The sequence below is a fragment of the Toxotes jaculatrix genome, chromosome 13 (genome assembly GCF_017976425.1).
Source record: "Toxotes jaculatrix isolate fToxJac2 chromosome 13, fToxJac2.pri, whole genome shotgun sequence".
NCBI classification, from domain to species: domain Eukaryota; kingdom Metazoa; phylum Chordata; class Actinopteri; family Toxotidae; genus Toxotes; species Toxotes jaculatrix.
In genome coordinates, this window is record NC_054406.1 from 13,337,196 (window position 1) to 13,364,408 (window position 27,213).

At 42.5% G+C, this 27,213-nt stretch overlaps 1 protein-coding gene across 1 annotated transcript in view; it reads left to right on the forward strand.

Moving 5' to 3' along the window:
• Nucleotides 1-27,213, forward strand: part of LOC121191546 (cytoplasmic dynein 1 intermediate chain 1) — an 85,211-nt gene that overhangs the window by 5,232 nt on the left and 52,766 nt on the right. The window contains exons 6-11 of the mRNA XM_041052713.1: nucleotides 344-403; nucleotides 749-864; nucleotides 17,262-17,357; nucleotides 18,797-18,968; nucleotides 20,102-20,201; nucleotides 20,469-20,594. Coding sequence (XP_040908647.1) covers nucleotides 344-403; nucleotides 749-864; nucleotides 17,262-17,357; nucleotides 18,797-18,968; nucleotides 20,102-20,201; nucleotides 20,469-20,594 — 670 coding nt within the window. The remainder of the gene's footprint in view (nucleotides 1-343; nucleotides 404-748; nucleotides 865-17,261; nucleotides 17,358-18,796; nucleotides 18,969-20,101; nucleotides 20,202-20,468; nucleotides 20,595-27,213) is intronic.

Sequence of the window (27,213 nt, forward strand, 5' to 3'; positions counted from 1 at the left end):
GAGAGATATTTAAATAAATAGAGAACATTTATGTATAATGAAACCTAATATCTCCCTAATGTATAACCCTTCCATGCTAGGTCCACTTATCTAAACCTTTTCCCATTAACGGTGCCACCTTTGCATGAAATTCGATGGGAATTCCCATGTTAAGCTGTTCTCTAGATAAGTGGTCTGCGTGTGAGTGCGTGTGCGCATCCACTTGGTAATGGTTGTCGTGGTAATGTGTGCCATGGATACATATGTTCCAGTGTTTGTGTGTTTGCTATAATGTGTCTGTTTGTAAACATGCATGTCCTCTCTTCCCCTCCCCTCCTCCCCCGCCCATTGTTGGTGACATCAGGACGCTGCAGTGGGACACAGACCCTTCTGTGCTGCAGCTGCAGGCTGATTCTGAGCTCGGGTACATCTTCCTCCTGTCCTCTTGTTCACTGTCTGACAAAAAAAGACACAGCAAAACACCTTATTTGGCATTGCATGGCACATTCAGAAGACTCCAGATTTTAATTTAATAGTATATTTAAATGATCAATTTAGTGTGAATAGATTACTTCTCTACAAACAAATAACTTCTTGAACCTCTTGAATGATGCTGATAATTTAGCCAGTTGTTTCAACAGACGTTAATCTCTACACATCATTATAAACTTTGGAGAGAATGAGAATATATTGTACTCTTAAAAAGGACAATTTGGGTTTAAGCACAACATAACCATGCTAATGGTAGCATCTTGTTTCTGTTACCCAGGCGGAGGATGCAGAGGCTGGGGGCCTCTAAGATCACACAGGTAGACTTCCTTCCCAAAGAGGTGGTCTCTTACAGCAAAGAGACACAGACGCTGATCACCGCCCACCTGTCTGAAGGTGAATATTTGTGTGTGTGTGTGTGTGTGTGCAAATGACTTTCAGAAATATTGTCTTGACATTCCTTATCATTCGTAGTCTCAGGCTAAAACAGTCCTCCTAAGATTCAAACTGTTTTTAGGATCTGTGGGGCATCAAAGGTCACAAAAGGCAACAGACAGTTTCGGGTGGTAACAATTGCCGTGTTGTGTGGTTGAATTTGATACTCCTAGGGTTAGCTGGTTCACAGCCTGGAAACCTGGAATGATTTAAAGATCTTACAAAGCGAGAGAGGAATAGATAGAGAGAGAGAGAGCAGGGTATGGAGAAGCTGACAAGTGTCGGCCTGTCAGTTTTTGTGTCTTCAATCACAGAACATCATGCTTTTGACTCCTGGTCATGAGTGAAAACAGTCTGACAGATGAAAGTCACCCAAGATGATTTTTGATGGATGGTGGAGACTTGCTGAATGTCTGCTTGTGATGGGGCTGCCAAATCAAGTTAGAATGAATTTGAAATGACACACAGTTCGTTAGAATGAATACTGATGCGCACCCCCTCCCCTGCACATCCTTCCACATAAATCATGCTATCTTATCGGTGATGGCATTTTTACGAGCTTCTGGCGAGGGGCCTGCTGAAGCTTAGTGCGCTGAATACTAGGCACTTGGATAAGGTTGTACACTTGATGTGTCTCCTCACTTGGGTGGTAAGCTACCAGGAGAGTCCGTAGATTTGTTATTGTAGTGTAAGTGGCTTTGTATGAATCTGACAAACAGACTTATTTTTGTTAGTTACTTTGCCATCTACAGTATCGAACCCAAAATGCTTCCACACACAGTTTCTCAGATACCTTGTTTGTTAGTGTCCTCCATTTTTGTAGCAGACACCATAACATTACTATCTTAGGTTACTGATGGGTCAGTAGGTCATACCATAAGTCAAACTGATAGTAAAGTTTTAGAGCACCCTCTGCTGGATTACAAGGCAAACTGCTGTAAACTGTCTTTCGTTTATAGGCTGTAAATTTTGAATTGAAACAACTCATTACAGTTTGAATATGAACTTTCCCCCATATATGAACACGTCAGAATTATGAACAAAAAGGGACAGCCCTAGTGTGTCTGCGCAGAAGTAGATATTTATTCATGTGTGTGTGTTCAATTGTTGTAGTTTGAATTTGACATGTATTAGTTACCATTATGTATACCTTGAAAACCTTCAGAGTGTAACATTTACAGAAGAGATGTAATTTTAAACTGTTAAACATTTTAAAATAGAAAAAGCTGTCACTCACTCTGTCATGATTTACGCTGATTTAAGCTGGGAAGAATGTGTATGTTTCTGCATGCGTGTGGGTAGCTGCACGTGTGTTTTCCGCATGTGAGGTTATGGGTGCATACATGTGAAAATGTATATGTGCGTATTTGTGTCTCTGCAAGTGGGCGGGCACATGTGTACTGAGCAGCAGTTACTAAACACATCCATATGGTCAGTGCGCTGGATTGGCATAACGTCGGTGGTTGCAAATTCAGGGGTTATAGATTTTGGAGGAGAAAGGCAGTGGAGATTTGGATGCATGACAGATGCAGTTGTTCCACTTAATTGAACTTCGAGCCTTTGCTATTACCGTAAATCCAGATATTCCATTCAGAAATGTCATCTTCACGTGTAGGAATGCACGTACAAATACTACTCCACCTACACACACTCTATCCAAACTGACTGCCAGGCGTGCGTGGTTGTGTGTGTATAAATATATATTTATTTATATATGTATGTATGCATGTATATATACACATGCACTCACACATATGCACATGCTTCCCATCATCTTCTCTATCTTCCTTCTTCTGTTTGCCAAGACAGCTGGCAGCCATGTGACTGTGAAGGGGTTGTACTTCCTGCTTCCTGTCATTATAATAGATGGTCTGGTGTGGATTCCACTGCCCTCCTCCACCAGCAACCTCCACGCACATACGCACACGTCTCTCCTGATCAGCATCCAAACGGCCCGCCTCAACTCCCCCCATTTCCTTGACAGACCCAGGAATAGATCATTTATTCAACAAGTGCACAGGCACTGACTCACATACGTGTGCTGGGAGACATACACACGCACATGCCCACACATATACATACCAGAATCAGAATCAGTTTTTGTTTGGTCAAGTTTACTTGTACACACACAGACTTGTTGTCAGATGCTGTCAGTGTCCCTACACAATGCACCAAAAACAATAAAAACACTAAACAAACACATATACAACTGTTAGAAACTGTAAAGGGCAATTAGGTAAAGAGATAAAGACCAACAATTTAACAGCCAAATAAAAAAAAAAACAGGCAGTAGTTACTGTACACAGGTCAAGTAGTTTGTGCACACATACAAACAAATACACACCCTGTGACTGGTTAGCGGCTGTGGCAGTGCTGTATGTCGGTCCATTTATTTTGGTTTGTTTCTTTTCAGCTTCCAACAGCATGCTCATTAGGTCCCTGTGTATGTGTGCGTCTATATGTGTGTGCAAGAACATCTGGGAGCCAGAGCAAAGCTGTGGTGGTCTACAGGGAGGTGACCCTGGCCTTAGGAGACCCTCCCTTTGCAGACTACCACAAAGCTTGTGTGTCTGGAGAAAGAAGAAAAGAGGCTGATGGTAGCACCTGCCTGCACTTCTGGCTGTGTGTTTGTTCAGGCCAGTTCCTGTTGTTGATGACTGAACCCGACATGCACGCAACACACATCTCGTTTTTTAGATCGCGGCTACAGGTTGTGTACATAGTTAGTTTGGCTATGGCTTAAAATTTCAATTGAATCTTGGAGTTTAAATTGCTAAATGTTAAGTTATTTATAACTGTAAGTGTTTGGAAAAATGTTGAATGCTAAACCTAAGTGGGATCATTAAGGGTTGTGGGTTATTCATGCTTAATAAAATGCTATTAAACCCAACCTACTGTTAAGGTTGAACACCTGTGTATCCTCAGCAGTAAATATATCAGTCTATTTAAACTTCAAAAGCAGGAATGTGTTCAGTTTATACGTGTGTGTTTGTGTTACTTATGTACATCTCTGTTGGTAGTCAGAATCTACTTTTTTTTTTTTTTTTTTTTTTAGCAAAAAAAACCAGTGGGCTCACCTTTAAGCTGGGTTTTTTATGTGGCTGCACAGGCAGATGTTAAGTGTTTTTGTCCAAGGGCTCTGCTCTAATGGCAGCATGAGGACCGGCATAGCCGGGATCATGCTGTGACCACAAGCTGGTCACTGAACCAGTTTCAGTTTGGGATTTGTTCACATTCATATTTGCATTTCCTTCTCTCCTATTTTTATTTATGCTTTCTTTTAGTTTTGTTTTTTATTCTTTCTTTGACTGTTTCAATTTCGTCTTCCTTTGCTTCCATCATTATTTCTCTTCCTGGTTTCCTTCTCTGTCCTCAGGGCCTGTCTTGGACCAAACTGTTCTGTGCAGCTTGCAACTAATTCTACCTCTTGTCTACCTCTCATGTTAAAACATATATTATACAGCCAGAGAAGAAAGAGTGGGATGAAGTGGGGGGAGAAACCCAGCTGGCTGTGCTGGAGGAATGAACGGAAGAGTGAATCTGTTGTCTTAATGATGGTGGTGTGCCCCAGGGGTGTGTAAGGCTCTATGGAGAGACCTCTAGTTGTTTGGATCTGTATATGCTTGAAGACCTATGTGTGTGTCTGTGTGTTAAGTAGCTTGAGTTTGTGTTTCTCGAAGGACAGTGGCAAAAGTGAGACTGAATATTTCTCAGGCAGCAGATTCGGTGCTGACGCTGACCTCTGACCTGTCCGATTGAAAATCGAATTATTGTAACACATTTTTAAAGGCCCCATCTGGCCAACTGATGCTTTTCATTTAGCAGATATATTTCCATGTTACCACAATTATTGTTATTGTCTCTATCAAATTTTATTAGGCCCCCAAATTATGAGATGATCCCTAATGCGGGAGATAGTTTCATATTAAAACTGTAATATTGACACTGTGGCATGAATGTGTGTGAAAGGAAGGATAAGTGAAGTCTCATAGTAATCACTTTAAGTCACTGACTCATGGTTTCCTCTCCTCATGAACTTCTGACCTCCCCAATTCTCATATCTGCCTTTATGCCCAGAGTGGCTGGCTGCATGTGTGTGTCTGTGTGTGACAGGAGTGCGCTCTGCAGGAATGTGTGCATGCCACAGTGTTCAAACCTGAATGCAACTTTATCAAAGTGAATTGATTTGATCTGACTTTGTGACTTTGTAAAACACGTGGCAGTCCTTCTACATAAGAGTTTGTGTTTTAAAGCTCCCACGGAGTGTGTGTGTTTGTGTGTGTGAGTGTGTATGTGTGTGTGACTCTCATTTAAACCAGTTAATGATATGGCTTCATTTCCGTGACCAATTTTCCCTCATATAATCGTGATGTGTAGCTGTCTATGCATGTTCCTTTTCCCATTGGCTGTTTACTGATCTGTCTGTCCCGAGTGTCCATTGTGTCCGGCAATCGGATTAGCCTCAGTCACGGTTGGCTCCAGCTATTTACTGCTATCCTAATGGGTATGAATGGACATACTTGTCGTGAGGGGTGGACGCTTTGTCTAAGGACATAACAGGGAAATATAGTAAGGTCTAATGTGGTGTGTGATAGTAACCTCACCCACTGAGGTCAAACAAAGTGTGTGTTAAGTACTTGGTGTTTCATTCCTCTAGCTTGTGTTTAACCGTGTTGACATGTTTTTGAGAAAGAGAAGTTACTTTTATTTCAGATTGACTATGTGTTTTTCACATAAAACAGTATTTAATATAAATTTAAAAAAAAAAAAAAACCATGTAAAAAAATTCAATTTCTTCAGTCCTGGCTTTAATCGGCAAAGTCACATCATCATGTGCCATTTATCCGGGTCTAGGCCCAGGTCGCGGGGGCAACTTCCACCCAGTCCACAATGCACCAAAGTTCTATAGCACCTCCCACAGGTGGTGAGCCCATGGGAGGTGGTGTCGTCCGGAGTGGGGCTCAAACCCACGACCCTGAGAGTTTGAGTCGCGTGCTCTACCAACTGAGCTAACTGGGTGGCTAGTTGGCAAAGTCATTTTCCTTATTTTTCTGAATGTAAATATTTCTAAACACTGCAAAGCCAAGGTTATTGCCAGTGATGGTTGCCTGTGGCAGCACTGAGGAGACACACAGAAGACTGCAGTGTTATTGCTACAGGAAGACTACAACTATCAATGGAACTAAGATTTGTATTTTAATTGAGATGTGACAGAGAAACCTTGCACATCTTCACATCTGAGGCTACACAATACTTCTATATTTTTACAGCATTTTTAGTTTGAATATTTTAAAACTATCAATATAGTAAAATTTTAAGGTTTTGACTCATAAAGTTGAAGTTGGGATTACTCTGTAATGACAGCCTTACTTGTGTCACATGAAAACATCTCCCTTTGTTAAATGCAAATTGTGCTATATTTTACCCTGGGGTTTGAAAATAAAAAAAATGTAATTGTCACTGCCGAACACAGACACCGGTGAAGTGTTTCAGGAGTTTCACTGAGACCGTGAACCCTCTCTCATCAACCACAGCAGTTGAAATGTTCCAACTCCATTCTCCTCAAATCTTACAAAAAGTGTAGAGCCCAAGTTTCAGAAATTCTTCATGGGTGAGGAGGGGGTGAGATTTCATATAGTTTCAGTAAAATGTGGGCAATCTTTCTGTCTTTCTCTTTGTTTCTCTCTGCATCCCTTCTCTGGACCAGCCAATCCCCCTTGGCCATGAGCTAAGTCAATGTCAGTACTCCTTCACTTTACTGATCCCAATCTGAAGATAACTATCTATGGGCGTGTGGGCGTGTGGTGTGTGCTTACTTGAGATGTTGGCAAGAGCAGGAAAGGTCAAGGGGATTATGGGTGTTTTGTGCATGTGCTTGTGCACGTATACATGTGTGCAGGTTGGCATGGGTGTAGTGTGACCCTGATCCAGTTTGTAGTAAATTGGTTTCGCTCAGTGGAGCCTTAAAAGACCCATAATAGGCCACAGTGGAAAGGTAGCCAAAGAAATAGAAAGGAATGAAGGAAAGGGAGAAAGAGAGAACGGTGTAAAAGGTGAAGAGAAATGTGTGGTCCTCAGAGAATAAACAGAGGCATAGAAGAGAAAGAGCTGGAGAGACACAAATGGAGGAGAAGCAGGCCACCGAGGGGATGTTGCAGCAGTTATGATATTGCAGCGGTAATTGTTTGCAGTGAACCACAAGATGGCCTTGAGAAATACAACTCTGTGTGTGTTTGTCTATAATTTGATGTTGCAACTTTGGAAAACCCCTTTGTTGGGGTTAAAAGTTCACAGGGTCAAAAGTGTGTCAGCGTTTGTGTGTCTGTATGCAAAAGTATGTGCATGTCTCTCTCTCTCTCTCTCTCTCTTTCTCCTTCTTGTAGTATTTTCTGGGCCATTAGTTTTCAGGGTCTGTACAGGTTGAGTGTATAGTTGGTCAGTAATTCACTCCTTAAGTATATTTACTGCAATAAGAGGCTTTCTTTTGACATGTGGTGGACTGGTAATGGCCTCTAATTGCAAGAGAAAACCCATTTCCAAGCACTAGTCTGAAAAGACATACACTCCTGTAAGTTCGCACACATACACATAAGCAAACAGATTCATAAATATAAATGCATATGTGCAGACTGACATACATGGGAATAAACAAGCATGCACACATCCGCAGAAATGTACACATATGAACACCACCAGAGCGGTCACACACGCACGCACACACACGCTCATACATCACCTGAACTCTACATAATCCCATAATGGAGCATTTAAGAAACCAAACTGCAAATTTCTGAAATGATCCTGACCATTGGCAGCACATTGGTCTAATTAGAGTGTTTACTTTTGTGTTTTCTTTTTTCCCCACAAACTCCTAAATATATTAAACATGATTCAACAGGTCCTGAACTGTCTACAATAAACAGTTGTGCAAAGAAATATCCGTAAAGGCTTAATCCAATAGGGGTGGATTTTAAATTGACACCAGAAGTACTGGAATCCATGTCTGAAATTCATTACTACAGGAGTTTAATAGTTAATAGTACTAGGTTATTGAAGTTTTTGTATCACACATATGAGTTTTTCTGATGTGCTTCATAGCAGAGGAACATGGTTCACTGGACTGAAAATCATTTTGTTTTTTTAATTTTAATTTTGATTTGGTATTTGGAAAAATAGTCCTATTAACAATGATGATATTGATTTCAGCCAAATTGCCTGCCCTAGTTTGCACAGTCCCTAAAACCCTTTTTTTTATTATATTCTTTGATATTTTATTACAAATCCTTCTGGGTGTTATCAGGTTCCAGTCACTAAAGCGAAGCTTTGTAATTTGTCGCTGTACAAAAAACAAATTGTAAAAAACAAAAACATTAAAACAAGTAAAAGCTAAATGTTGTAGCTTGATTACGTTATCTCCAATGAATATAGAACCTTAATACCTTTGGTTAATCATCAAAATGTGATGCTGAAGCTTGTCACTGAATGACTGGGTAGTTTTGTTGTCTTGTTTAATGTTTCTTTAGTCAGAGACTTACTTTATTCAGGCAAAACTGTATTAACACTATTATTAACACTTTCAAATGACACCCAGCCCTAAGGAACATAAGTGATAATTAACTAATAGCCTAGAACATATATTGTAAGGTGGCAAGGAATTGTTGAAATTGCGAGAGTGCGTAGTGGATGACGGTTTATTCAGGGACGCTCAAGTCAGCAACGCAGTAAACACAGTAACCACATGTAAAATATAGTGTTATCTAAACAGCTTAGTGACACTATTTTCTCATTGGCATTCGTCACATAACTGTGCTCATGCCAAACACTCACAACTCATGAGGTTGAGGTCCTTTAAGTTCCCTCAGCCAATTTACTCTTTGTCTGTCTTTGGCATTTTCTACAATCCAGTCAAGCAACGATGCATTCAAATAAAAACAGCGAATGTAACACACTCCCAGTCTATACAAAACCGACAGGACTGAGGGGTTTGCGGGTAGCCTTCAAGGACCTGAAGGGAGGAATGTGGTTGCATGAGTGTGTGTTTTGCATGGTTAGGTCCTTATAGGTTCCTGTATGTGTCTATGCATGTGCATATAAATGTGTACGTCGCCACATATGGAAGTGCTTGTCTCGTACATCGTTGTTGTTCCAGCCAGGCGGGTGCAACAGACTGAACAGACCAGAGGGTGTGTGTGTGCGTGCGTGCGTGTGTGCCTGTGTGTGTGTGTGTGTGTGTGTGTGTGTGTGTGTGTGTGTGTGTGTGTGTGTGTGTTTTGTGAAGGCAAACTTCATGTAGAGAATAACTACAGTGAGTGTACCCAGAGGACCCCGAACAAAATGTACCCAGTTGTTTTACTTTGAATTTGTTCTACTGAAAGTGCAAATAAGAATTGTCTTTTCATGTTTGGTGACTTCTGGACTTTTGGAAGAGCAATTGCCTTGAGATAGCAGGTTCTAGGGATACTATTTAAACCAAGTGTGCATGTGCTGTGTATGCATGTATATTCACACACACACACACACACACACACACACACTTCATATCAGACGCGGGTGTTGCTATTATAATCTCCCCTCATCTTTTCCCTGCAGGCACACATAATCGGCCAATGTTTCTCACTTTCTCTCTTCATGAGACGTCTCTGAGTTTGGCTTTCATCGTCATCGAACTCAAAAGGGCGCAGCCTTCACTCCTGTTTCTCTCCCGAAATTGATGCAGGGTCCCAAGCGGCTTCTGTCAGAACGGCCATGACAGCGAAAACCCAGAGATGTTCTCGATATTAGAGAAAAATAATGTCTTTCACAGCGCGTAAGGTATTCCAAGTGAGTCACAGATGATTGCAATTTTCCCCTATGACCACCGTATAATAAGGTACATGAACCCCTTCTTCGTCTCCCTCCCTCTGGCTTTCTTTCTCTCTTTGGCAAAATGACCATCATCCAAAATAATATTTGCCATCTGATGAGTGCTTGAGATGGGTAGGAATACAGTTTCACGTCTTTCTTTTTTACTGTTTTCTTTTTTTTCCCCCCACCTTTTCACTTGTATTTTGTTGAACTTGACTTTTTGACATGTGCGCCCCACTCCTTCCCCCACTTGTTGCATTTTTTATACGTGTGTAAAACAACAGTGGGGCTTGAACGTTTCCCTGGGTGGTCTCCCTTGTACTCCGCGATCCTTTCGACTCTCTAGGGGTTTTTCATTTGAGAGGGTAGCGGTTCACTGCCACAGCAAGCCTGCAGCTTATGGGCCTGTTTCACTTTAGTTGTTTCAGTTTGATGTTTATTAACTACCAAGGCTATTTTGTCTGGCTTGAAAAATGTCACCCACTTGAATTTAACATTGTTTCTATACAGGCAACCATTTAACAAAACTTCTAACATTATATGTCAAGTAAAAATAAATATTGTGCCACTAACAAGATTGCACAGAAGTTTGCTTTCAGTTGTTCTCCAGCCAGTCACGGTGGAAATTCAGCAGGGTTTAAAATCAACTTTGTCTGTTTTAGTTGCAGCTGATTCAGACCTAAAATTTCCAGATCATTTTCACAGTTTATAGCTTGACAGTTGACTGAAGTGAAATTTGATAACTCTGCTGGTTTTCTGTTTTGGCAGGAGTGTGGCGTGCTTATCCTGCAGCTCTCCAGCAGGGAGCACTCTTGGCACATATACTTGACGCATGCTCGAGGGCTCTCTGAACAAAAGGGTCAGAGATTTATTATTAGAAATGAGTATCAGATTAAGCTGAATTATGGTAATAATTTAAAAGAACAGTTTTACAGATAATCTCAAACACATTTTTGTTTTTAAGGTCTTAATTTGATTGACAAGGTTCCACTAGATTGAAAGCCAGTGCTTCCATTGAGCTCATTTTTCTTGGACTATGATTGTATTTATTTATTTGTCACTGAGGTGCTGTGAATACGGTTGTCTATTTTAGTACAATCCAGAAAGATTCAAACCCAAGCATCAACATCTAGCAGGCCTATAAAAACTGTTTGTCCCATCCGTCTGTCCGTCCCTCATTAAAACAAAATGAAACACCATCGTCATCCAAGTGGCAAACACAGACCACCAATCGCCGTCTGAGCCACACACACACACACATACGTACACACACGAATGCAAACAGCGCTATTTCTGAGTGACACAAATCCCTGCTCAGATGACGCGTTGAAAAGCGAGTCAATGCCACAGCGGTGATTTTATGTAAGATTTTTTTCTCTCTCTGTTGGTCGGTTTCCTTTTCTCTCTCTCTGACTGGGTTTTTGACAGTTTGGAAAGTTTGAAGTCATGGGTTTTAATCAGGGCCTTGCGGCCAGGCTCAGAGCATGGCGTGGCGTGGTGTGATGGCTCAGTTTAAAGATGTGGGTCTGGGTCCCTGCCAAGCCTGGGTGGCACTGTTGGAAAGGGTGGTCGGGGTGGGGGGGGGATGGCGGTATGGGGAGGTGAGTGAGACAGGGAAAGAGAGAGTGAAAGAGAGAAAGATATGGGAAGATAATCTACTCTCACTTCACCCACAGGACACAGCAAGGTTGGCCGCAGACCCCCAAAGGCCTGAATGGGCTGCATTAACGACAGCTGATTATGTGCGGGCACGCGTGTCTGCGTAAGGTGTGGACTTGGGTGTACACAGCCTTGAACACAAACACATACACATTGTTTGATCAGTGTGGGGAAGTGTGGTGAAGACATGAATTAATCTAAATCATCCTGCGGTTTTTAGCCTCACCAGTTTTACATCAGGTCCTGCTGCTAATGTGTGTGTACGTGGCGAATACTTCTACCCCCACTGTGGCAATCATGACTTGATGAACCATGATGAATTTTAAACATTATTTTCTATTAAAACAAATGGAAAGCAAAAAAATACTGAATAAAATTAACAAGCTGAAGTAAAAGGGTGCAGAGGATTATCAGTGCATGACTTTTTATACATTTTCATTTTTCTCTCCTCTTAAATAGAATCCTCAGCCACTCTGTGGGGTAAAAAATATTATTTTACAAGCAATTACTCAACATTTGACTGACTTTGTAGGGGACTTAAGTGATGTTGAACCCCTGGAATATGATTAGCTTGCAAGAGGATGCAACTGTGGACTGTGGAGATTGGGTTCACGCCATATTGTTGCACTTTTCCCCCCAGTCTTTCCCGGCTGTTTTGACCATCTACAGATCAGTCAGATTCTTGAGCAGGTTGGGCTGCCCTCGCACCTCTCAGAAAAAGATCTGTTCGACTTTAGTGCACGGCTGGCTCTAACCCATCAATTTGCTGTCCAGCCTGACTAACAGAGGTCCTTAAAATGTTGGCAGTGTTTCTCTGTGTTTAGAAAGAGAGTTTTATGTGAGTCTAGCTGAGTATTAACAAAAACCTAGTGATCTGTGTTAGACTGCCCAGACGGTTCACCAGGAAACTTGTGAGTGGGTGCAAGGCTTGCAAAGAGGATGACTGGTCTGACTGTCGAAAGCATGAAAAATGATGTGGAGCAGTGTTTATTTTAATCTTTGAGTGTACACTCAAAATGGGCCATGACCTTGTTCCTGATGTCTCCTTTAAAGACAGTGTTTTATAGATTTTTACATTATCAGCCACTGGGTAAGCATTGTGTTAAAAATGTTCATAGTGTGGCAAAACAAATTTCCTGTTGGCCTATCACATCACATTTAATTCCTTTTTAGGATTGCATCATTTTATTTGTGACCTATATCATTATTTGTATAAAATCATTGAGGTTATGTCGATCTTTTTTTTTTTTTTTTGGTAATTGGATAACAAGGATTACATTACTGGAGGTGGGACAAATAAAAGTGAGAGAATTCCCCTGATGCCTTAGGTCATGTGTAACATACGCAGAGGTGAACCGAATGTAGCCTGAGTATGTGTGTGTGTTGCGTCTTTCTCTAACAATAAGAGTTGCTCTCAGTGAAGTTAATGCATATGTGTGTGTGTGTGTGTGTGTGTGTGTGTGTGTGTGTGTGTGTGTGTGTGTGTGCGTGCGTGTGCGTGTGTGTGTGTGTGTTGTCGTGCCAGGGCCACATTAGAGGAGCCTTTCAAGTCTTGTCGACCTCCTCCTACTCCTCTGCATAGTGCTTGTGTTGTGGTCTGCTCAACAGCCAACCTCCCAGAACCCCTGCGAACTCTCTGTTTGCGTGTGCCCATATATGATGTTGTAGGGTTATTCCCAGTGCGTGGGATCACCCCCCTCAAGTATCTTGCTGGATTTCTCTTTTGTGTCCCTCTCCCTGTTTCCGCTGCCTCTCCTCTCTGATATCAATGTGTCTCCGCCTTTGTGATTCATATAATAGAGATCTATAAAAATTATGAGTACTGTCAACTTTGATTGTGTATGACTCAGTTTAGTAGTCACCTCCACACTGCTATGATAAGTCTGCTGCTCTGCCCCGATAATGCAGTTGATGACAAACTTGGGGCCCGGTCTCATCCTCCCATCGACACACACCCACAGCTCTTTGATATCTATGCCAGTCACTCCAAGCTTGCGCTAACACATTTCAGCACACTAGCACTCACTGTGGATTGGGCTCAGAACAAAAGGTTAGCTAACGCTTTGATCCTGACCAAACAGAACACATGCTAACACATTATTGCCGTGATGCACCATTGCCATTGTGCTTTATGTCCTAGCCGAAGAGAAGCAGAAGGCAGTGTACATCTTTTGTATGCTGTCAGTCTCTTTAAAACTTCTCTCCACATGCTCGATAGTAGCTGCCTACTGTGAAATAATACAAAATGTTTAGGCTAATGAAACTCTCAGCGGTATATCAGCCTTCATTAGGACTATGTTTTCTTTATTCCACAAACAGATCGGCCCATTACTCTCACCTGCACTATTTCACTCTCCTGTCAATCCATAAAAACAATAATCATGCTTATACTGACTAACAAGAGCTTGTGGCTAAAGCAGCATGGCTCCACATGGTAAGGAATTGCCTGAACTGCTAAGAAATCACATTGTATTAAGATGGGAGAGTGTACAGTAGAATCAGTAGGCTACTGAACATAAGCTGACACAGTTGTGACAATCAAAAGAGGCCTGATGAATATTGGCAGCACATTCTTTGGTCAAATGAAAGCAAAATAAACTTGTCTGGATCAGATGGGGTCCAGCATGTTTGGCGTGGACCTGGCCAGGACCCACCAGAGTGACTGCTGATCATGAAACATGGAGATGGGAGTGCAAAACATTTATAGAGAGAGATGACATGTATAGGCGGCAATATGAATGCAACCATGTATACCCAAATACTGGATGAAAAGATGGCTCCCAGTCTCAAGAAGCTTGGCAGGAGAGGAAGTTTCCAACGTGACAATGATCCCAAACATACTGAAAAAAGTTACACAAAAGTTTTTAAAGAAGAAAAAAGTGACTTGGCCAAGTTTGTCCCCTGACTCGAATCCAAAAGAACCTTTGGAGCCTTTTTTAAATGGAAGAGAAACAATGGAGTTGGTTTTAAATATGGATCTTTCATTATAGTTTCCTAGGAAACTATAGGCAAACATTTCTGTTTTTAAAATTAATTGGCTTCATTCTTTCAAGGACAAGATAAAAGTTTTAATATTTAGTACTGGTATCACAGTATTTGGCAGTGCAAACACCCTTACACATTTGTGTATGTGTGTGTGTGTGTCTGTATCTTCACCCTATGAATCTGTGTGTCTACATACCTGCTAGGCTGTGGTGAATTGACTGGGCCTGGTCAGCATGAGGAAGCAGCCAGGGAAAGATTGAGGCAGCCAGATGCGGCAGCCCTGGGCTACCGAGGATATCATTACCCCGGGTGTGTAGCCGGCCAAAACAGGAGCCCCCAAGTGGAGTTTCATCAAGGTGGACCCCTGTCTGTGGCGAGGGGGAGGATACCAGTTAACCTGTTGTCCTGCAGCGAGGAGCGGTATTAAGCAGCAGGTGGAAAGAGAAAGCATCCCGTGACTGGAATGAGGTGGAAACAAGAAAGTGTGCAGATACTTACAGGGTAGCAGTCAGACACACTCAAACTGGGGAAGATTGTCTCTTTTGAATTCCCTTCCCTGCTTCTTTTGCAACTCAACAGGAAACCTTGTAGTGCCTCTGTGTGTGTTTGCATGTTCATTTTACATAAAGTTTTATATTATCTTTTGTAACCCATGAGTCCTGTTTTCCAGTATCATTTACCGCAGTGTAGCTTGTGCTTTACTTTGAGAACACACAGAAATGTATCTGAAAATTTCCATTCAAAGGAAATTGCCGGGATATTTTTGGTGCGGGACTGTGACAGAACAACTTGATGCATGGCCACTGGCAACGACATCAGCAGTATCTTCGTACGGGAATTGGACCGTCTCCCCTCGGTGAGGTAACCCATAGGCCATGAATCATGCTGCCTTGCTCCATAGTCCTGTGGTCCCGGGGGTTGACAGTTTGACCGCTCCTCAATGTGGTCTCTCTCCTCTGCTCACGCTCCTCCCATCCCCATCACCACACATTCCAACCACCGGACTGGTCACGTAAGGTCAAGAAAATAGAATAGAGCCAAACAGAATAGAAGCTGTGTGTAAAGTATCTTCCCAAAGCTGATTAGTAGGACCACGTTTGCTTTCTCACATCCTGAAGCATTTGCAGATTAATGACCAGCGTTTGTGAAGGGGAAGAATGACTGATAGATGCCAAAAAAAACCATCTGATAGAAATACAGCTTTATAAACAAGCGTGGAGGAATAGACAAAAGGAAAGAGGGTATTCCTGTGAGTTACTGTTTTGCAGCTTGTCTGTTTTGGCAGCTCAGACATGGAGCTAGTCTGGCAGTCTGCCTGTCTGGTCCTCTCTGGTCTCTCCTCCATACTGGTGGGTCACTGGTGTTTGGATCACTACAGTTGGCTGTTAACCACCAACTTGGACTGAGCCTCACCGCCATGTGTTTGATTCAGCTTAGTCATTTATTATATACACACAGTATGAAAATTAAAGTCATATATCAAAAATGTTTGCTTGGAAGGGAAAAAGAAAAGAAAATACAGAGACAGGGTGAGAGAATGAGGTACTGGGAAGCCTAAAATAATGTGGTAAAATAAAAGCAGAATTTATTCTAATAGTAATAATAGTATAATATATTAATACTAGCTATGACATATACATAATAATAGTGTTTCACCAATTAAAATCGAATTTGTTGCTTCTAAGGAGCAGCAGTGAGTACATCAAGAGCTTAGGCAAGTCCGAGTTATAAATGGACAGTTCATCCGGTGCAAGAGAGGCCCTTGAGCGAGTGGTTTTAACAGCGCCCCAGGCCATACTCCAGCTGAGTTAAACACACCCCGACGTGTGTGCTTGTGTGTCTGTGTGTGTGTGTGTGAGAAAGAGAGACATGACACGTCTGAGGGTGTGATGTAGTCACTTCCTCCCACTGGACTGAGCGACTGTTGTCAGCTTGACCTTGCGCCAGTTAACCCCTCACCACCCCTGGCACTGCGGGTGAGGGCCCCGAGTGTGTGTGTTTGAGAGGGGGGAGAAAGACAGACTGTGTGTGTGTGTGTGTGTGTGTTGGCAGACCACAGGTGTCTGGTCGCGGTGTCAGGGTGTTAAGAGGTCTTCAGAGAGGCCCCCGTCTCTCAGCATCTGTTTCAGAGGGAGGGAGCGGCAGAAAAGAGGAGGAGAGGTTGGCAAGGGTTACCAACACATACCCTGAGGGGTGTGGGGAGTTGTCGGGGGCCAGTAGCTGACAAGCAGGTGCCTATGTTGACAGTAACCCTTCATACTTGAACCTCAAACACACACACCGCACACACTTACAATAAATCCTGTGGAGTTGAGTGTAATTGCAGAGCCTGATTGGAGGGAATGCAGAGGGAATCCCCTTTTACACACACATCACTGGATCTCTTTGCTTGGGGTCAAAGGTGAGAGAAAGAGGAGAGCGCACACAGCTCTGACTTTTCCTGCTGACTGTGTGTGTGGGTCTTATTTGCGTGCATGATGAGTGCAGTATCTCCACACATGGGGACCATGTGAACACATGCCTCAGCTCCAACATGGAAACTGGCAATGGCTTGTTTCCTGTGATATTTCTTTACCCAAGACAACATATACTTGATATACATAAGCAACAGTGATGGAAATTCTGCTGCATTTGTGCTTCACATTGTTTTTGCAAATACGAGTGTGTATGTGTGTGTGTTTGTAAATGAAACCCATTTGGACCCAATGTTTGTTAGTCAGGTGTACCAGTGCAGATCTGGGAATGATTATTTTGGTAAGAAGGGGGGGAAGGCAGCACACAGCAGGAGGTCGAGGAAAATTGGAACAGCTGTTGATTAACATGAGTGCTTTCTCTCTCTCTCTTTTTTTTTTTTACTCTCTCTTTCTCAGTCGAGGAGGAGGAGGAAGATGAGGAGATGATGGAGGCGAAGCCAGGCCCCGAGTCGGAGCAGCAGGATGAAGACGACAACAGGGAAAACAAAGAAGGTACAAAGGATGGATGGCTAAATGGGTGCATGATGGAAATGTTAAAAAAATTGTAATGGTCAGCTTCTACCGACCACCTCATTAATTAAGTCAAATTTTCTTAAATTAAGTAATACTTCCTCCATAGAAATTAACTTGATATATGAGGCAGTTCACAGCCTAGTCGCTACAGGCGTCCTCTTATTCCCTCAACCTTTCGTATGCCGCTGTCACGAAACACAACGACTCGCGTGTGACACCCGCTGCCCGTCAGTGGGTGTATCAGATGGAAGGGTGGGGGTAGGTTACGCAGGGGGTTAAGGCCGGTCCAGCATATCAGCTCCATGGCATGTGAGGGTCATGACTGATTAAAAACCTGTCACTTGCCCTCCCCACCACCACACTTCAAAGTGGAGAGGAATGGACAAATGTGTGTGTACACATGCGGTTCCCGTAGTAAATAATAGACAAAAGACACATAGATCTTGGGTGAATTAAAACACACACAGATGGATAGATATTCATATTCAGCCACACAAACAGATCCGTGACTGTACTAAATATGAGTCAAACACACACATAGAAAGATGTATACACGCACGCACTCATAAACACACAGTCATCCGTCTCCTCTCCATCCTGGCCTATTAGAAGGTCTGGCCTTTGATCTCTGGCACTTGATTCACTGGGTCTTTTCTGACAACTCGTAAGAAACACAAAGGGATGGGGGGGGGGATCAAAGTCAAGAGGCAGGGTAAAGGTCGATATATGTGTGTGTGAGCGTGTAAAATAGCGTGTGTGCTTGGGGACAGTGACTTCAAAAACCGGACGCCGTGCTGTGCAGCCATTACGTTCAAAGGGAGGCGGGTCGCTCAGAGGGCTTTGTTTTCCTCTTGTTTATGAAGTTCTTACTGTAGGGTTTTATTGGAAAAGATGCATTAGGAGCTGTTTGTAGTTTATTATGTTCTGGATCTGATTCTGGTTTTGATAGAGATGAAGTGAATGTTAATCTGACATCGGAAGCACACGATGCGCAGGACTCTTATGGTTTTTTTGTAGCAGCAGACAGAACTACATGTGTGTTTGTAAATTAGGGTTTTCAGTAGGACTCAGAGGAGAATGTAACAGAGTCCAGAGTCACAGGCACATGACTTTAAATGCAGTAGTGAACTTTTGCTAATGTCTAAAAGGGAGGGATATTTTGTAACAAATAAGAAATTTAGAAAAAGAAAATAATTAGCTTTTTAAAAAAAAGCTCAAAATTTAGTATTTTAATATTTTCACATGATCTTTGGCTACATCATATAGATTAGAAATCAAAAGTATTATTATTTGTTCATTAATATGATGATTAATAAAAGTAATCATAAATTGGAAACTCAAGTTGGTGCACTGTGCACAACGTAAGCACATGTCTCCCTCACATGCTCCTGTGTTTATGTTTATATTCCCTCCAACAGGCTCTTTTCCGGTGCTGAGGGAGCTGACAGAGGAGGAGAGGCAGCAGATCCTCCACTCTTCTGAGTTTCAGAGTTTCTTCGACTGCAGCATCCGAGTGATGGAGAGAGCTCTGGCCGAAGACAGCGACATCTTCTTCGACTACAGCGGCAGAGACCTGGAGGACAAAGAAGGGTGAGCGGGGAGGAGGCGAGAGTGGGGGGCAGGGATTTGGATGTGAAAGCACATGTGAGTGTTTACTTCCTTGCCTCGAACTAAGAAATGTGCTAAGACTGACTCATGCCCACTGTTTCACTCCAGGGGCCTGGGAGCTCCTTTGTTCTTCAAAATACATGTCTTCCTGCTGATGTCACTCTCTCAGGGGGTTAAAAACTCCTGTGAAGTGACAAACCATCACAACCTAAAGAGCATTGTCTTGCCATCTGAAGGGTTGACTCCAAATGGAGGTTATCCAAGTGGTGGTTGAAGTTATAAGAGCCATAAGTGCAAAGCTGTTTCAGTATACTGTTCTGCTGTGACAGAAGAATTCTGCTTTTACTGACACACTTCGAATTTGACCGCTGCAGCCACAGAGGAGCATCAAGCCTGTGGTCAAATAGAGATCTTGTCTAAAACAGGCCACAGCCCAGTGCTTAACTTCACTCCCCTTCTTTTGTTTTTTCCATTGACATGCTGAGAATGTAGCAACATAGCCTTCGTTTCACCACCATGGTTCATTACCGTTAATTCTCACATAGTATGACACACCGAGTAGTTTTCTCTTGGCGTGTACAGAATTTGCTGTGATTAGCACCAAAACTCAGTCATTTTTCGGAATCAGTTTTTTGATCTGGTAACTTTTCCCTTATTGAGGTGACAAATAGGGCTCAGACACAACAACAAAAACTGCAGTGGTACTTCTACCACTGTGAGACAGTACTCTTCACTATTTAAGTTCACATGTGTCTGAGTAATTCTTCACAACAGATCCAAATCCATTTTGACTGGGAACATGTGTTTCCGGTGTCTGAAATCACTAACTCAATAGAGTGAACAGCATTTTAAAGGGGTACTTAGGCGATTCAGTAATGCAGTTTTATGAAGTTGTGAGAGACAGATGAAAAAAGGACGGTGAAAATCAGAGCAGCAGAGGTCAAGATGTAAAATTACACAGGGCGGATTAAAGTTACGTCATTGAAGCCATTTCTTTTCTTGGCAGGTACCTGCTTAATTTGTCAAGTGCCTGTTGTTGAACAGGAACAAAACTATTGTCTTCAGGTCTAATCAAGAAGTAACCTTTGGCCCTTATCTCTCCTGTCATCCTCCAGAGACTTGGGCAGCGGCTCCAGTCTCTCTTTCAGTAGGCTCTTCTATGATGAACACTGGTCGAAACATCGCGTTATCACCTGCCTTGACTGGTCTCCTCAGGTGAGGCCTTCAGCCTTTTGTCTGTTACTTTAAACTCAAAACTGTAAATGTTTCTCACATTGTAAATCATTTGCCAAGAAATACCAGCAGCAATTACGCAGGTTTTAAACCTCACTGAAACTTATTTACAGCTTTTTCTTAGTGTTTGAAAAGAAACAGAAACAGCTCTATCATGAAGTTCTGCGTGACTGAGCAGCCGTCACTTTAACGTCTCTGTTTTTTATTTAATTAAAATCCCTCGCTCTCTTTTTTCCCTCCATCTCTCAGTATCCAGAGTTGCTGGTTGCCTCCTATAACAATAATGAAGATGCGCCTCATGAACCGGATGGCGTTGCCCTGGTATGGAACATCAAATTTAAGAAGGCCACTCCTGAGTACATCTTTCACTGTCAGGTACTTACTCTTCTCATATATATTTATAAATTTATAGAACATGATGGCAGTGTACTGTAGGGAAGAGGTTGAGTTTGACATGGTCAAAAAAGAACAACACATCTTCCTCTCCTCCTTACAGTTTGTCAAAAGCACCATTTCTTCTTTCTCCATTATTTTACATATCAAATATTGTAACCTAACAGTTGGTACATCTAGTAATCTGCAGCTTGTTCCTCTTGTCTGTCCTATCATGGCAGCATCTTTGTGAGTGAAAAGTAATGCGTGAGGCAAAGGGAAATGAAAGGCAGCTCCACATGTATTCATTTGACCCTCTAGATTGGATTATAGCTGAACGCTGCCACTGGAGGCCAGTTTAAATGGAAGAAACTGAGGTTTTGGTGGGAAAGAAACTTGTTGACGAGTGTGATGCTAATCGTAAATGACACAGACAGAACGGCAGAAGGAGGGAGGAAGGGAGGAGGGAAGGGATGGAAGGATTGGGTGTGAGGGCTTCAAGGCTCCCAGGAGACAGGCGAGGCCATATAGAGACATCTTGGTAGTAAAGTGTTGTGGCCTACCACTTCCTAATCCGAGGCTGCCACATGTGTGTGTTAGCCCACCCACCCACATTGAATTTGCATCTAATGTCTGCAGTGCTGCCTCCCAATAATTGACAAGTCTGCTTCACACAAATCACTGTAAACATGGAAATACACCTGTGGCAGTGTTAATGTCACAGGCAATCACCTCAGTGTCTTAGAACGGATGTTAGAAATTCACCCACATACTCTCTCATTCGGGCTCCACTCAGACAGAGGAAAGGGATTTTCTCTCTTTTTCCTCATCCGCACACATATTTCCGCAGACAGCACACTGTGTGTGAATATTTCAATATGAAGTCTAGCTCCATAATGGATTTCTTTGGAAGTGCTCCGATTTTTTTTTCACTGGACCATAATTTATACTGCTGCTGAAATCCATGTGGTCTTAGATATAGATTACAGCTATGCATCGTGTAGCTGTAGGATTCGGTAGTTTTTCCATGTGGGTCTCTGACAAAATATGTACAGTGCATCTGACATTATTAACAGTGCGGTTTCTGTGCGTGCTGCTCTGTGAACTGCCAGCGTTAAAGAGCCAACATTTGGGAACAAGACTATTTGTGTAAGCAGCTGATAAAAATGCTTGGTTTATCAAAAGGGCTCAATCCGCCGCCAGTGTGTACAACGGAGGTGAACTGCAAGTTTAAGTGGAAATACAATGACAACAACATAATGGCACCTGTTTGCAATGAAATATTGGGAAATTTCAATTTATAACAGGAGGAGGCGTCGCCGTCGTAGTTTGTTTTGATTTTCCGACACACACAAACCACTTCTGCAAACAGTCGATTTGCTTTAAGTGAGTGTTTACTGGAAAGATGTGCATTAGATGAAGTGATATCAGATGGAGAAAAGAAAGAAGAAAGACTGAAAGAAAAAAATAAATAAAAGAAACTCTCAAGTGCCCTGCTTTCCCACCCCCTATGTTAGTCAGTGAGTTAATGTGGCCTGGGGCTGTGCCATGGTCTTTTCATGAGGGGGAAGAAAGAAAAGAGAAAAGTCATTGACAGAAAAACAGAAACATAAAAAGAGAAAGAGAGTGGGGCAGCAAATGAGCAGTGGGAGAAACAGTGGAGCATGAAACGAAGATAAAATGATCAAACGTGAAAATGGAAAGAAAGAGGTTGCATATCGTTTGGCATCAGCACTGACTCCTCCTGTGGATGTTGGATTCGGATGAAAGGAACACGGGAGTGGTTAGGCGAGAGGATGAGAAGAATGAGTGGATTGCGTTTCTCTCTTACTCGCTTTCTCTCTGCGGGGCCTTTTGCAAACAGAGTTGCGACTCTGTAGTTAGCCGCGGATCGGATGGCTCTTAATGTGTGAGCATGTTCTGCCATTTAACCCCCCAAAACCACAGGGCCGGGTGCCTCTTCCCCTCTCTTCCTCTGCTTTCGCTTCGTCTACTTTCCCATATTTTTTTCTTTTCACCTTCCACCCCCCATCCCGAGCTACAGGAACACTCGCTGTTTACTGTAGCACATGCAGTACACGCATACACACATATGCATGTGTTTGGTTGTTAGGCCCCAGGAGACGGTTCAGTAGCCTGTCAGACATTTTTTGTTTTTCCAGCCTTGCCCACAGAAGCAGCTTTCATCGGGCGGATGGATAGGTGGATGGCTGACCACTGTATGTGTGTATGCACACACGTGTTTGTGTGTATATTGTACACATGTGTGAAGACCGTGGCGTGTGTGTTTGAGAGAGATTACAGATACAAAAGAATGACAGCGCTGGGCCTGTATTGGAGGGTTGGGGTTTGTGGTTGAGGTCTGGTTCAGTGGGGGCTTTATTGTATAAGGCTATGTCTTATAGAAGGCTTCATGTTACAGATGGGGTTTTGGTGAGGTCAAGCTTCTATATTCCTTGTCTGGCTGTGTGCAGTTTGGTGAATGGGTTTAGTAATGCAAATTCTGTCCTTTTTCCTTAGAATTTAACTTCATAATCGGGGTTTCAATGTTTTTTGCCTTGACAAGGGACATTTTTCTTGTTGAGGTAAGATGATCTCACTTGTTTCCAATGTAGTTTTATTTGTTTCAGGGATTTTTGGAATCGTATGTTCCAAAAATACAAAATAGAAAAATGCAGATTATCCACTGTCGTTAAGATCGTGTTTGTTTGGACACGACACTGTGATTTCTTAAGGAACAAATAGCTATTTTTTACTTTTCAGAAGCATGGTTGGGGTTTTATGTTCTTGACGTGCTGGTGGGGTGGAAAGTAAATCATTTCAAAGCTGGCGTCGGTTTAATTTTGGGAGGAGTTTCAGTGTCACTTTGGGCGAGTGCAATCTGGTGCACAAATATTTTTGGCAATGCGCAGTGGTGTTGTAAGATTGCATTCTAATGCAATAGTTAGGGGAGACAACATTTGACAAACCTCGTTCCCATGTGGAATAAACAGATGTGAGAGAAATCTCAGTTATGCATTAATTTTTCCATCTTTTCCTGCTTTTTTCTGTTGTCCTGTTTTTTTTTTTTTTTTCTTTCTTTATCAGAACCATTCACAGAACTTCAGTTTCCACTTTCAGAATAATCCAGCAACATTATCTTGCTCAGAATATAAAGTGTACTTAATGGTCGGAATATCAAACTTTTGGTATGGATCCAGTTTTACCTTTGTACAGCCACGTATTCTTTGTAATGTATTCCCCTCTTTTATTCATTCATTTCAGTAAGAACAGATTATTTTTGAGACGTTTTATTATTTCATTCTGATTTATGCCATGAAATGCACTATACGAATGTAATGTGTCATTGTTCTCTAACTCAAGATGGTGAGTAAAACTTGCTCTGCTATTAAACAGTATCTCAGTGTACTGGGAAACCATTTCCAATGCCCTTAAGGACCCAAGGCAGTTTTATGACCCCTCTTCAGGAGCCGTTGATCTGTAATATAGTGCAGGAAGTGTGTGATCCATCAGTGTGTGTGTGTGTTGGGTTTATTCTTCAGGAAAGGGGCTGCTGCTGCTGCTGCTGTGGATTCTGGTACCAGTTCAGCGTGCCTCCCCTCATCACGGCCGTCCCAGCAGTTGAACCCATCATCGCCCCGTCCCAGTTGGGTCCAATCTTGTAACTTCACACCAGCCTCTCAAGTGGGCAAAGTCAGGCCACATTAAAGGACCCGTTTGACTTAAAACCTCTGCTGAACCCCCCCAAACCACACGCCTCGCTGTAACAACCCCCGCTGCTACTGTCATATCTCATTGGACTCAGTCATATTTTTATTAATATTTTGCTGCCTCGTGTCGTTCCATAGGCCTTTGGCACTTTCAGAAAGGTTGAGTAAAAGAAGCAGAGCAGCCAGGGAGGACACTGAGCGGGGTGGACAGTGGTGGGATGGGTGAGGGAGGGTGAGAATTTGAAAGAGAGAACAATGCAGCAGCATTATTCACAGGCTTTATCTGTGTTGGAGTTCATTTGAAATTACACTGGAGTATGAAGCAGCAGAGAAATCCTCTAAGTGCTCGCTGAGCAGATGGGTTCAGACTGTGTGAACGTATCTGATTTGTGGTACACGATGTAAATGTAAGCCTCTACTGGCAAAGATCATGTTGAATTTTGCAGTAAACTGGATTATTTTGAACAACTTTGTGCCGCCTGAAGCCGCTTTATGTGTAACTCGACAAATGTAATGAAGCAAATAGCAAAACACCAACTTAATTGTTTAAACATTATATGTATTAAATGCTGCACCACAAACAGACAGTTTCTCCCAGGCAGTCAGAGTTACAAGTGTCTGCTACTCATTGTGTTGTTGTTAGTGAGAAGAGCTAAGAAAAACTTGAGACTTTATTTCATTTTGCCAAAGCTCTTAAATTAATAATCTAATCAAATGTAGTGAGAGTAATTGTTAAATAAAAAAGAAGTATCTGTATCAGAATAGAATAGAATATAGTGGAGTGCTGGGTGGTTGAGTTGAATGAACATTATATTTACAACACAAAACCAACTATAAAGCCACAAACCAGCAAAAGTGAAAATATGAGCCAAGCAAACAAACAAGATATGGAAAATAAAGGGAAAGGAGCTCCAGAAGGCAGAGAGAAAGGCCCGTTTGTGTTCCAAGAGCCTCCTCCTCATGCTTTCACTCCGTCAAACCCTCATTCTTTGCCTGGTGAAATGGAGACTCGGCTTGGTATTTCTCTCTTCTTGCCAGAAACCACAGAGTGACAAAATCCGTGGGGTGTCATAAACGAGCAAAGCCAGGGGGAGAAAGCGGGGGAGAAAGGTGGTTGCAGGGGTGGGGAGCCGGGATGCAAGAGAAGACAGTCGGATCCATCTGGTCCTGATAAGGCAGAGTGGAAAACACATGAGTGTGGTGAGCAAAGGGGGGGACGTGACGGGGGGGAGCATGGAGCATGGATCTACTTGGGACGATATACTGTCTTTTGTGCCCCCCCCCCCACCCGCGCCTCCTTCTTTTCTTCTCACCATTGCACTCTTGCTCCATTTCTACCTTCCCAAGCCGACTTTAGCAACAGTTTATTGCCCGAGGAAAGAACGAAAGAGAGGAGGAGGCAACAAAGGAGGGAGTGTTCCCCTCTCTCCAACTTTCTTTCTCTCTCTGTCATTCCTTCGAATCTCCCTAATCCGTCGCTGGGTGCCATCTTTCATCACTGCCTACCATGTGTGTATTATCCTCTGCAGAACACTTCCCATTAATATAATAAGGGCTGCCAGAAGCACTTAGCCTTGTGAGCCTGTGTGAGATAGGGTAGATGATACTTGTGTGTGAGTTTCTCCTTCATACAAGCATGCACGCACACACACCACACACACACAGCAGACCTTGCCTGAGGAAAGAAATGAAACCCACTGTTCTGCCTGCGAGAGTGCCTCCCTGTAAAACTTCCACAATTTATCTCAGGCCCAATATGCCGAAGTGACTCTTGCCGCTGCTTTTTCTTCCGGGAGCTGTCACTCCCCACATCCTCTGCGTCTGGGCTGGCAGGAGATGACTTGGCAGGTGTCTGACCCGCGCTGCATGTGAGATGAGAACCATGCACAGAGCCACTCTGCGTTTGGAAATGAAATGTCAGGCTCAGTATTGAGTCAGCCCTGATACGGAGATGCAATCATAGCGGGAGTATTGCCGACACAAGAGTTGTTGAGGTGTTATTTAGACAGATGTGGTGCTTGTATGACTGGTATGTCCTGACTTATGAATCTCAAATGAAGAGGAGCTGCAGGGGAAGGGAAGCATGTGGCCGCCTCTGATTTAAAGGGAAAGTTCAACATTTTGGGAAATAGACTTATTGTTAAAGAAGCTATTATTGGAGCTCTTTAACAGCTAGATGAGGAGACTGATACCACTGTCGTGTCTGTATGCTATCTACGGAGCTCTAAAACTCACAAATTAATTTAATTATATCTTGTTTGTTTAATCCATAACAAAAACCAAGATATAAAAATAACAATTCACCTTTTTTATAGAGGCGTTCATACCAGACTATGTCTTGGCTGAGACCAGTAACTTCACTGGTTGTGTTTTAACCATTACTTTTCCAAGAAATAGTTCAGACTATCTCTCTCCCCGTTTCCACTCTTGGTGCTAAGCTAAGCTAGCAGGCTATTGGCTGTAGCTTGTAACTTGTGGCAAAAAAGCGACAAAGTGTATTTCCCAAAATTTCAAACTTTTCATTTTATTGAAAATGACAGCCTTTACACATACAACATTTTATACAGTCATGTTTACACACTGAATTGCTTCTAATAGATGCAAAGGAAGTATTTGGGTCAATGGTGGCGAAGGCTCATGAATGAATAAAAAGTTGAAGAAAAGACAGCCTAAACACAACCCAGCTCCCTATAATTCAGCTCTAAACTCAGTCATTAATTTCCTACATGACATCTAAATTGAGAATCCGTCAACCAATTCCCCTTGAGCTTAAATCATAAACTTCCTTATAGCATGGGACAAATTGATCTTATTTCAGCGCCTAATGACATACAGTGGATTTAAAAGGCATATAACTCCAAAACATATGTGCTGATGTGACATTTGATTAGAAGCATTTAGGGAGAATGGCT